The sequence below is a fragment of the Salvelinus alpinus genome, chromosome 3, assembly GCF_045679555.1.
Source record: "Salvelinus alpinus chromosome 3, SLU_Salpinus.1, whole genome shotgun sequence".
Taxonomy (NCBI): Eukaryota; Metazoa; Chordata; class Actinopteri; order Salmoniformes; family Salmonidae; genus Salvelinus; species Salvelinus alpinus.
This window is the reverse complement of record NC_092088.1, coordinates 62062007-62073065: the sequence shown is the minus strand read 5'-3', so window position 1 is coordinate 62073065 and position 11059 is coordinate 62062007. Positions and strand designations below refer to the sequence as shown.

The window sequence follows — 11059 nt, the reverse complement described above, 5'->3', positions numbered from 1 at the left end:
AATGTATTGGTTCAAAACAGAGTGAGAGATATTCCCAGTTGTTTTTCTCAATGCCTATCTTACCCGCTGCCCCTGCGCAGCCTCATCTACAGACATACAGTCATGAGATGTTTCTTTTACCCTTGACACACCCAACAGATGGGCTGTTTGTCCTCCAGACAGAAGAGCTTAAGTTTCTCGCCGTGCAGACTGCAGAGCACCTTGGACCGTGCTGAAGCTCTCAGACTCCTCTCCTGTAAGAAGGCCTCACGCTGGTTATTCAGAGCCGTGTTGGGGAGAGGTCATTCCTATAATAAGGTACTTTTCCTGCAAACTGGAAATTCTAGAGATTCCTTATTTCCAGCATTCCTGCAGACAGACTTTAAATTCTCGGTCCACTTGTTTTCTCCATCTTCATTGATGACCTGGTCGATGTCTACGAGAACCCGTTGTACCTTTATGTGTGTGTGTGTGTGTGTGTGTGTGTGTGTGTGTGTGTGGTTTTGCTGAGCGTGCAAAATAATATCTCATTTACAGTTCACATGATACAGCATACAGACCCGACTCCAGATATATTTTACATTGTTGTCCCAGTTGAATATGGTCATAGCCCATTGTTTTTTCCAATTCAGTATAAATAGTATGAAATGCGCAAACAAAATATAATCAACTCATAAAACAACACTTGGTATTTTAAGAATATAGATTTTTATTGACATACTGTAGCAGCAGCTTCAACATAGTAAAATATGCATTTACACAGACTGAACAAAACAATAATGTGTTCTATTTGTACAGCGCTATCTTTAGTTTGTTTCTTTTTCATGCACAGTCAGAGCTAATAAATGGTTCATAAAGGGGTTATAACATATAACAAAATGGCTTATTACATACGAACTACTGCAAGCTCAGATGAATAGGCTAAAGCTTGAATAAGACTGGGATTAACTATCCTAGCAGATAACTGGACAATACACAGCTTTCTGAAACGACTGCCTCGGGTCTGTTAGGGCCTATGACTCCATACATGGTCATTTTCCCAGACAAATCCATTCCTGATCAATATTTTCCCTTGATCACAATATACAGTACTTCTTTGAAAATCAATAAATGTGCAAAATTCTCAATATTTTGTTATGATCCTTTATATGGTTCCTGTGCTGTGACATGTTAACATATATGTCACTTCTTTTCATGTGTGTTTATGCATGCATGTTAAGACATAATACTTTTGTGGGCAGTTATAAAATGATCCATTATTATTTGGAATTATTGTTTGAGATTAATTGAGGATATGATCAAGCGTCCATCCAATTGAGGATTATTGCCAAGATCTGTGGCAGGGCAGTTCATGACTACTGCAGTGTTAGTAAAGCTATAGCAGGACCTTGTATTTCTCACTGTGCTCCTACGTTCAAGTACATTAAGTGCAATGACAGGACTATGAGTTCAGGAAAGCTCTAGGTCCATATCCATAAAGTATCTCAGAGTAGGAGTGCTGGTCTAGGATCAGGTCCTCCCTGTCCTAATCTTATTAATTAAGATTACGCTTTATGAAAATGGGCCCGGGGATTATAGAGACTACACATCCAATGGGTACACTATACTTTACCTCTCAGAAATCACAGCAGAAAAGATGTACTCATTTCCATTTTACTATTCAAAAGATAGAATAGTAAACGTTCAGGTTTGTAGGGGAGGTTATAATTTATTTATTTTACCACTGATGAAGTTGTGTTTTCAATATTGTATAGAAATATTAGTAGCACAAAGAGAGGCAAAGAGAGATGTGGTGGTGTGCATGTTAGTATTTACTCTCAAAGAGCATTCAAAGGCACAGGCTACACAAAGTACCATAGACCTAGATAGAGAGATCCAAATCTATGAATCTAACAGTTACAGTACTGTGGGTTTAGGACAGGGATGGACAACTCTGGTACTCAGGGGTGCAGCAGTGTCCGCTGGTCGTCTTATCTTCCTGTGGCACTTAATTGATCAATTAATATCGCTCATTGCTGAGAGAACACACGCCCGGGTCCATGTTCAAAAAGTGTCTCAGAGTAGGAGAGCAGATTTAGGATCAGGTCCCCCCTGTCCATGGAATCCTATTCATTATGATCTAAAAGGAAAAAGATAGCCTTTAAATCAACTCCTACTCTGAGACTCTTTGTGAACATGGGCCCAGGTTTCCCAGGAAGAAGTCAGTCACTGATTTGCAGGAAAAAACAAACCAGTAAACACATTGCCTTCCTGAGGACCGGAGTTGCTCATTCCTGGTTCAAGGTTATTATTATCCTTTCTACACAGGTTCATCTGTAGAGCAGTACAGTACATTATGATATCAGTTTTAAAGAGGATCTGTAGAGATAGACAAAAAATAGCATTTACCTTAAAGGATAGCAGAGACATATAAAACGACCATGCAAGCAGCATCTTTGAGAACCATTGTGCAACATTCACATGATGCCAAAGTCGTCCCTCGTCTGTCTGTTTATCCATGCCCTTTTGGTTTACAGTAGAATTCTAAATGGATGTCAAGCTAAACAGCTTACTCATCATGTCCACTGTTATAAGCACCATATTCACTGTCACTCCTCTTCCTCTTCTCCGACAATACAGAGTGTATAACTACAACTAGCTAGCAGCACACAGTGTCTTCCTTTAGGCACAATGGGGTATACTACAGTACATAATTCAATAAATACACTGGAATCATGCACACTCCCTTATACACAAACACACACACCATATGTTACCGTTCTGAGACACTCATCAACTATACTGTAGCAGCTAGAGACCAAGACACAGTGCAAGCCTAACAAGACAGTTCACCCAGATCCTATCTACCTAAGAGTTTGTGTGTGTGTCCGTCTATCTGTCCTACCTTCTCTCCATGTCAGAAAGTGCGAAGTGAAGCGAGAAGCAGGCAGGGTAGTGACTCTGGTGGGGAGAAGAGGTTAGAGGCTAGGGTTCGATGACCCTCCTTCTCCCTGAGTCTCTCTGGTGCTCTGTCCCCCGGCATGGTTCTTCAAGATCCTCTCCACAAACACTTTGCCTTGACCTGCTACACGTGGCCCTGCACACACACACAAACACGCACACACACGGAAGCACATAAACATCCACACAATTAACATACACTCACACTAACAGGGTCCCATGAAAGTCCAAACAATCTACATACTCACCAGCTGATTCCTTCAGAATGTCCTCCAGTCTCTCTCTCAGAGCGCCTCGCTCTGTGTCTTCCTCTCTGCTCTCCACTCTCTGGCGGATCAGCTCCTTTATCTGCAGCACTGCCCCCAGCAGGCCATCTGAAGGAATTACACCATCAGAGACATGAAAGATTGACTGAAGGAGCTAAAAAATGGCAGCCTGGTCTTATAGACCAGACGTAACACAGTAAATGTAAATCCGGGACACTCAAATTAGTATGATATGTTACGTTTGGTATGGTTACTTAACGCGAACGTCTAGCAATCCAATGGTTAATTAGCAACGTTTCAACTACTTGAAACAGTGTCCTGGCTAGAAACACATTTTGTCTTTACACCCTGGGTCACCACTAGACCCCATAACAACAGCTTTAGGTGGGTTGCTGATTATGATAGGCAGAAATGACTCACCATACTCTTGGTTCAGCCCCCACAGTTTGATTTTGTTGGCCTCATGCTGGGCTTTCTTTTTCAGTCGACACGCTCTTCAGAGAGAGAAAGAGAAAGAGAGAGAGGACAGTTTACAAACCTATCGCCAGGACTTATGCTCCACTACACTCGCCCTCACTAGCACTTACTGTAGCTAGACACACCCTGCTGTGCAAATCAAATGGACGTCTGAAAGTGCTGTGTGGAAAAGCCACCAGAAAATTAGGTCTCTATAGTTAGACAGGTAAGTCAGTGTGCCTGCGTGTGTGTGCGTGTGCATGTGTCCCAGTGTGTATGTGTACCTGGAGGCCAGTTTGTTCCTCTCCTTTCGTGTTGGTGCCCTGGCAGTAACAGGCAGGTCACTGACAGGAGTCATGCCCTCCAGAGCAGAGCTGAGTGTGTGGAGCTGCTCCCCCAGGCTCTGTAGCTTCACAGGGCTAGGGGTTAGGTCACTGGCGTCTGTACGACGGGCTTTCCTCTGGCCTTGCTTACCTAGGGAACACACAGGGTTTTTGTCTGTAAGTCACTCTGGATAAGAGCATCTGCTAAATTACTAAATGTAATTGTATGCTTCACCAACCACTCAATACGCAACTGACAGTACATTTTACATCTGAATTTCCTAGTGTGTATATGTGACCCACCGAATGAGTGTTGATAAATTAACCCTGCCAGAGTGTTGGGTCTCCAACACTGTGGTTGTTGAAATGGACATATATGTTCTCAATTTAATGGAAAATGTTTTACATCTTTCATTCCATTGTACATTTGTGGGCCTTGGGGTCTCACCATTGGTGGAGGTCCCCTCTATCAGGCACATGGTGCTGGGTAGGGTGCTAGGGCCCCAGATGATGTCCCCTCCATCTTTCTCTTCATCCTTTCCCTCATCTCTCCCTTTGGCTCTCCTGCTATCTCTCTCTCCATCTCTCCCCAGGTCTGCCTCACTGTAGAGGCTACATTCCCAGTAACACCAGCGTTTCTTTGGTCTCACGTGGTGCTGAATCTCCTCCTTTTCCTTCACTTCCTCCATGGCTTCTCTCCCCTCCTCTTTCTCATCTTCTTCCTCTTTCTCCTCCTCTCCAATATCACAGTCTGTTCCTTGACTAGACTCAGTGTCTAGCTCACTCTGTAGAGAGTAGTTATGTTCTTCACTGTGGCCCTCCAGATCCACAGGAAGTGATACCCTCTCCTCCTGAACCACCTGATGCAGCCCTTTCCTAGCTTCACTTTCCCGCCCTCCAGCCTCTTGGTTCCAGGGCCCTGGATCTCTCCCAGCCAAGGGGAGGTGTCCAGTCATTAACCCCACACAGGGTGTGAGGTCTGTAGGGTTCCTCAGCTGCCTGCCCCCTGGTCTCTGGGACAACCATGGTTCTTCTCTGCTTCCCTGTTGAGAGCAAAACAGAGTAGGTAGAGGTTAGCTCTAAGGGCTCAGACACAACAATAGCGTTTGCTGACCGGGAGTACTTAGCATCTCTGAACGTAATTTTCGAACCGAGAGCGCACCGATTTTACATGTAGAATCGCGTAAAAAAATGTGGCACTCAGACATCTACACCAGGTGGTCCCTAAAACACAGCACGCTTAACATTCGGCAGACAACCGCTAGAGCCACAATCGGTGGCTCAATTAAACCAGGGTGACTTAGATTTACATTCCCCAAATACAGAGTTCCTAAGGAGTGACTTCCAGGGATCTAATGGTTAAGGTCAGTGATGATGTTAATCTGGGTAATCTGCGGTTATAAGTAACCCCTACCTCAGGTAAGACGGAAGAGCGCTCGCAGCTCGGTGGCGTCCTCTCGGGGCTGCCTTTGGTATAGCGTGTAATGTCATCCAGGGCCGAGACGTCCCAGCGACGCTCGGAGGTGTGTGTGTCATCAGTGGTCGAGTCTTCTAAGAGATCACTGAGTAGCTCACATCCACGCTGCTGGCCTCGACAAAGGGACAGGGCTGGGGGCCCCAACATCACCACCACACACTACAGCACAGAGACAAAACACACACTATATGACCAAAAGTATGTGGACACCTGCTCGTCGAACATCTCATTCCAAAATCATGGGCGTTAACATGGAGTTGATCCCCTTTTCCTGCTATAACAACCTCCACCCTTCTGGGAAGGTTTTCCACTAGATGTTAGAACATTGCTATGGGGACTTGCTTCTATTCAGCCACAAGAGCATTAGTGAAGTCAGGCACTGATGTTGTGCGATTAGTCCTGGCTCCAGGTCGGTGTTCCAATTCATCCCAAAGGTGTTCGATGGGGTTGAGTTCAGGGCTCTGTGCAGGCCGGTCAAGTTCTTCCACACCGATCTCGACAAACCATTTCTGTATGGACCTTGCTTTTTGCACGGGCATTGTCATGCTGAAATAGGAGAGGGCCTTCCCCAAAATGTTGCCACAAAGTTGGAAGCACAAAATCGTCTATAATGTCATTGTATGCTGTAGCATTAAGATTTCCTTTTACTGGAACTAAGGAGCCTAGTCCGAACCATGAAAAACAGACCCAGACCATTATTTAATCAGTCCAGAGAACATGTTTCCACTGCTCCAGAATCCAACGGCGGCGGGCTTTACACCACTACAGCCGACACTTGGCATTGCACATGGTGATCTAAGGCTTGTGTGCGGCTGCTCGGCCAAATAAAAATCAATTTCATGAAGCTTCCGACGAACAGTTATTTTGCTGATGTTGCTTCCAGAGGCAGTTTGGAACTCGGTAGTGAGTGTTGCAACCGAGGACAGACGATATTTACGCGCTACACGCTTTTATTTGTCATATGCTAGTCAAGATGCTCTCAATGGTGCAGCTGTAGAACTTTGAGGATCTGAGGGCCCATGACAAATCTTTCCAACCTCCTGAGGGGGAAGAGGTGTTGTAATGCCCTCTTCAAAACTGTGTTGGTGTGTTTGGACCATGATAGGTCCTTAGTGATGTGGACACAGAGGAACTTGAAGCTCTTGACCGTCTCCACTACAGCGATGTGAATGGGGGCGTTCTCGGGCCTCCGTTTCCTGTAGTCCACAATCAGCTCCTTTGTCTTGCTGACCTTGAGGAAGAGGTTGTTATCCTGGCACCACGCTGACAGGTCTCTGACCTCCTCCCTATAGGCTGTTTCATCGTCACCGGTGATCAGGCCTACCACTGTCGTATCGCCAGCAAACTTGATGATGGTGTTGGAGTCGTGTGCGGTCACGCAGTCGTGGGTGAACAGGGAGTATAGGATGGGGCTAAGCACGCACCCCTGAGAGGCCACCTTGTTGAGGGTAAGCTTGGCGGATGTGTTGTTGCCTACCCTCACCACCTGGGGGCGGCCCTTCAGAAAGTGAAGTACCCAACTGCAGAGGCAGTTGTTTAATCCTAGGGTCCTTAGTTTAATGATGAGCTTGGGGGGCACTATGGTGTTGAACACTGAGCTGTAGTCAATGAACAGTATTCTCACATAGCTATTCCTTTCATCCAGGTGGGAAAGGGCAGTGTGGAGTGCAATAGACATTGCGTCATCTGTGGATCTGTTGGGGCGGTGTGTGAATTGGAGTGTGTCCAGGGTGTCTGGGTCGATGGTGTTGATGTGAGCCATGACCAGCCTTTCAAAGCATTTCATGGCTACAGACGTGAGTGCAATGGGCGACAGTCATTTAGACAGGTTACCTTGGTGTTCTTGGGCACGGGGACTATGGTGGTCTGCTTGAAACATGTGGGTATTACAGACTTGGTCAGGAAGAGGTTAAATGTAATTGAAGACACTTGCAATTGTTTATAAGTATCTGGTATTCACTTCCAAAGGTTGCTGTAATTTTGGGACTGATTCAGATGTGGGTCACACAACAAGAGGACTCTGTGGCCAAAATAAAATGTTTCCCCTGCACCTACCTGATCTGACTCTATGCTGCCCCCTGTAGGAGAGATGGTGAATGTCTCTGAAGTTACAGATAACCCATGGGTCCCATACGCCTCACCGAAGAAAGGCTCCATCCCACTGCTACCTGGCTGGAGAGGGGGTGGGGGAAAGACAAAGAGAGAAGGGCAGGAGGCCAGAGAGAGAAAGATAAAGAGAGGGGGAAAGACAGATGACTATCAGTTCTCATATTGTACAATAGCCCCCATTATGTCAGTAACCTAGCAACTCGACATGGAGTATCCATAGAAATACATTCTATTTCTATGGGTATCTTTATATTATGAAGTATAATGTAGAATACAACAACGTATAACAAAGCTGTGTACCTGAGGCATGGTGGTGCTTGGACCTGGTCAGAGGCAGAAGGAAGGGTTAGCAGTTTAGAACGGTTAGCTTCCTCATCATCAATACACAAACCGCAAGAGGTCAGAGTTCACATCATCTCATAATAACAAATGTTATAGAGCAGCAGAATTATCACTGCAGTAAGACATATGCCTTACCAAGACCATATAGCTTCCATAAAATGTATTTATAGCTGGTAGAGAAAAGAAGGGATGATCTGCTACATACAGTTTGGGAGTCATTCAATCAAGAACCACTACTTATTATCATGTATGTATATTATGATTGTTCACGTACTTTCTGAACAACTATCGGGACTGTTAAAACAACTATCAGGAAAAAAATTGGGTTGCTGTTTCCATTGTATGAGCACAGAGCGAGCAGAGGAAAGACTCTCTAATATCCACAGCCAACCTCCTGTGCCCCAGATCCCTAAAATAGTAATAATCAGTCATTTCACTGTGTCTCTCACACACACACAGTCTCTGGAGCAGCAGCCTTTCCACATGAGAGAGATAAATAAATATCTCTAAGGAATTGTTCAGTGCATTCTAGAATGTTCCATTGAACTCTAAAGTGGTGAAAAAAAGAGGAAGAAAGAGAGGGGTGCCTAGTTATTTCCAAGAAATAAGAGAATAGCAACCTCTGTACTTGACAGCTGTCGGATGAATATTTTCACAATAAGCTGACTGTTATTCTCATACACAGGCCCACATCTAGCTGTATGTCCTTCAAGCCCTTTAAAACAAAATTTGGCAAAAAATATCACCCTGACACTGTCCCTATCACTCAAGATACGAAAATGCAGTATTTTAAACGAACAGCTGCCTTACCTCCTGCATGGACGGTGTGTCACATTTTCCTATGTTGAAGCGCGCACCCGTCATCTGTCAACGCGCAGTCCCGCGATTCTGACAGAAAATAGGTTAAACGTTTGACCACTAAATATGTTGCAGCATATTAACGCTATTCCATTTTTACGAGTCCTACACATGTATAACATAGGATGCCACTGTTTAGAACACAGGAAGAGTGCATCAGTCGCATTGAGTGGAATAAGAGCCGCAACAAAAATAAAACCACCCTAACAGTAGGCTACAGGGACATTGCTCATTCATGTCTACCTTTGCTGTAGTATGCTAGGCTACTTACAGTCAACTGTTCCATCTGTCAGAAGTACAAAGTTACATATATCTCTGTAGACCGATTTACTTCTCCACAAGTCCGCAGAAATTAATCGAATTCAAATAGATGTGGTCCTCTAGACAGCTATCGTCGCTAAATATTATTTGGTCTTAGTTATGAACAGCTGGCTTTGGAATGGTCTAGCCATAGGGAAACAAGGAAACATGTTTCGTTATTTCTAATGAATACACACGTATGTTGTTAACATGTATTGCATTACTGTTATCAAAATAACATAGTCATGTTCAAGATTTCCTTATGCTAGTCTATTTTTCCTCTAAACGCGATCATGTGTAACGTTTTGATAAATAATTCCCCTCACATCCAAAATGGTTCCATCCAGGATCAGCTGTGAAAGTAGATTGTAGGGTTTGTTCTCAGGAACGAAGAGTAAGTAAGGAAGGAAATGAAACGAGAACACCAGTCATATAATTTGTGGAAGCAGATATGTCTGAAATGTAAGGGACATTCTGAAATTTACTGTGTGTTTGTGTGTGGTGGGGGGGGGGTGGCAATAGTGGTAGTGGATCGTTTGTCCAGATCTGCAATAGGCTAACTAACAATCATACCTCACATACAATTATTCTAAGCTGCATCAATTTTCTATATGAAGCCACAAGAACAAATAGGAATAGCTGATAGGCAGCGGAGAGGTCAGGTGCATCATTGCGCATGAAAGAACAGTGAAGACATCCAGCTTAAAAAGCTCCCTATTGATCTTGTTTAGGGACAATACAATTATCCTACCTAGACAAGCCTACAACACCACAATGCAATGAATAATTGCATTATTGTTTTCAAGTGAGTACAAAATTCTACTCTAAGCTGCAGTGAAAATGTCATTTGAATAATGGCGCAAAAGCCATGTGATTTGAATGTTTAATTCAACATGTATTGCCTTTTATACGTGGCATAAACACAACCAGTCACAATGCTTTAGTCTGATTAGACTACTTCAAAAGTCTCCTATAAGCATGCACACGATCGTCCAAAATATAATTTCAGCATCCTTAAAATGGCTTGACATTAACCAGGTTTCCATCCAACCTTTTTATGTGAGTGAAGTACATGTTGGATAAAAAATGTAATGACATCATGGAAAGCATGCAGTTTATTACATATTAAATAAGTTGGTTAACTTCACAGGATGGTGAAAGTACACGGTGATGAGATTGATGCTCTTTTCAATAAATATTGAGAGTCTTATGTTGGTGACATGATGATCGATGATTGGCTGCCGTTTGACAAATAAAAATAATGTCACACTGTTGTACATAATAATCTCATCATCTCAGCTATACTCAAGGGTGTAACTTTGTCATATTGGGTGGGTCTGGGTCAATGGGTTTCAGGGTCAGCACCTGTCTAGGGGGTCCAGGGGCATTTAAAAAAAAAGAAATAACTGTGAAATAGTTGTTTCTGGTGAATTTTTAAGGGAAAATACATCCCAAACTTTCCTGATAATTGGTCAGTATTTCCCAACCGCAACTGAAATACCAATAATTTCTGTATTACTGTAAACTGTTGGTCTAACTATCAGTTCAGAAAGTAACCATGCTTGGTCATTTTTTTGTAGAACAACTATGAGAAAGTCAGTTCTGGAGTTTGTTCAGTTCGATTGAACGTTTGCTATGTTGCATAACGGGTTGTACTGAATGACACGTTTCCCAAAAGCATCATTCAGCGTTCTTAAACAAACTTTGAGGAACCTCTGTTTGATGGGTGTGGCGGGTTGTAGCTTGAAGCAATGAGTGGTGTATTTTCAAGAGCAGTGGTGCATTTTGAACCCACAACCCAACCCCTCCCCATTTTTCAACTGGTCGCTCAGAGCAGCTGTAAAAAAAAAAAGGCAGACCCTCTGAACCTGACTGGCCTTCAGATCTGTAACCTATCTCATTTCCAACCAATCAGGGCACTTGGACGTACTCCACGGCTCCACCCCGCGCACCTCAAGTCAGAGACACCTCAAGGAGACTCCCTCTCCAGTCGTGGAGCCACAGTCAGT

At 43.9% G+C, this 11059-nt stretch overlaps 1 protein-coding gene across 5 annotated transcripts; it reads right to left on the bottom strand.

Annotated features, from left to right (window-relative positions):
* Window positions 1-664: 664 nt before the first annotated feature.
* LOC139571075 (CREB3 regulatory factor-like) lies at window positions 665-9186 on the bottom strand. Of its 5 annotated transcripts, XR_011674234.1 has the most exons (11): window positions 9022-9186; window positions 8703-8780; window positions 7851-7873; window positions 7497-7613; window positions 5379-5600; window positions 4413-5007; window positions 3926-4115; window positions 3606-3679; window positions 3168-3293; window positions 2864-3055; window positions 665-2098 (listed from the first exon to the last, which is right to left on the bottom strand). XR_011674234.1 is itself a non-coding variant. In XM_071393598.1 (10 exons), the coding sequence occupies exons 3-10, from the start codon at window positions 7857-7859 to the stop codon at window positions 2937-2939; spliced, it is 1452 nt and encodes a 483-aa protein (XP_071249699.1). In that variant the 5' UTR covers window positions 7860-7873; window positions 8703-8780; window positions 9022-9186; the 3' UTR covers window positions 665-2936. The 5 variants fall into 5 exon arrangements, 4 of the variants coding, with proteins under 4 accessions (XP_071249699.1, XP_071249701.1, XP_071249700.1 ...); XM_071393598.1 differs by having other exon boundaries at window positions 665-3055; XM_071393600.1 differs by having other exon boundaries at window positions 665-3055; window positions 7497-7609.
* Between the last annotated feature and the right edge of the window lie 1873 nt (window positions 9187-11059).

Excerpts from the sequence above, each read along its gene's own strand:
- LOC139571075 (XM_071393599.1), bottom strand. Across the intron at positions 5,008-5,378 it reads GCTCTTCCGTCTTACCTGAG|GGAAGCAGAGAAGAACCATG; the intron begins GTAGGGGTTACT and ends TGCTCTCAACAG. Across the intron at positions 3,680-3,925 it reads AGGAACAAACTGGCCTCCAG|AGCGTGTCGACTGAAAAAGA; the intron begins GTACACATACAC and ends CTCTCTCTGAAG.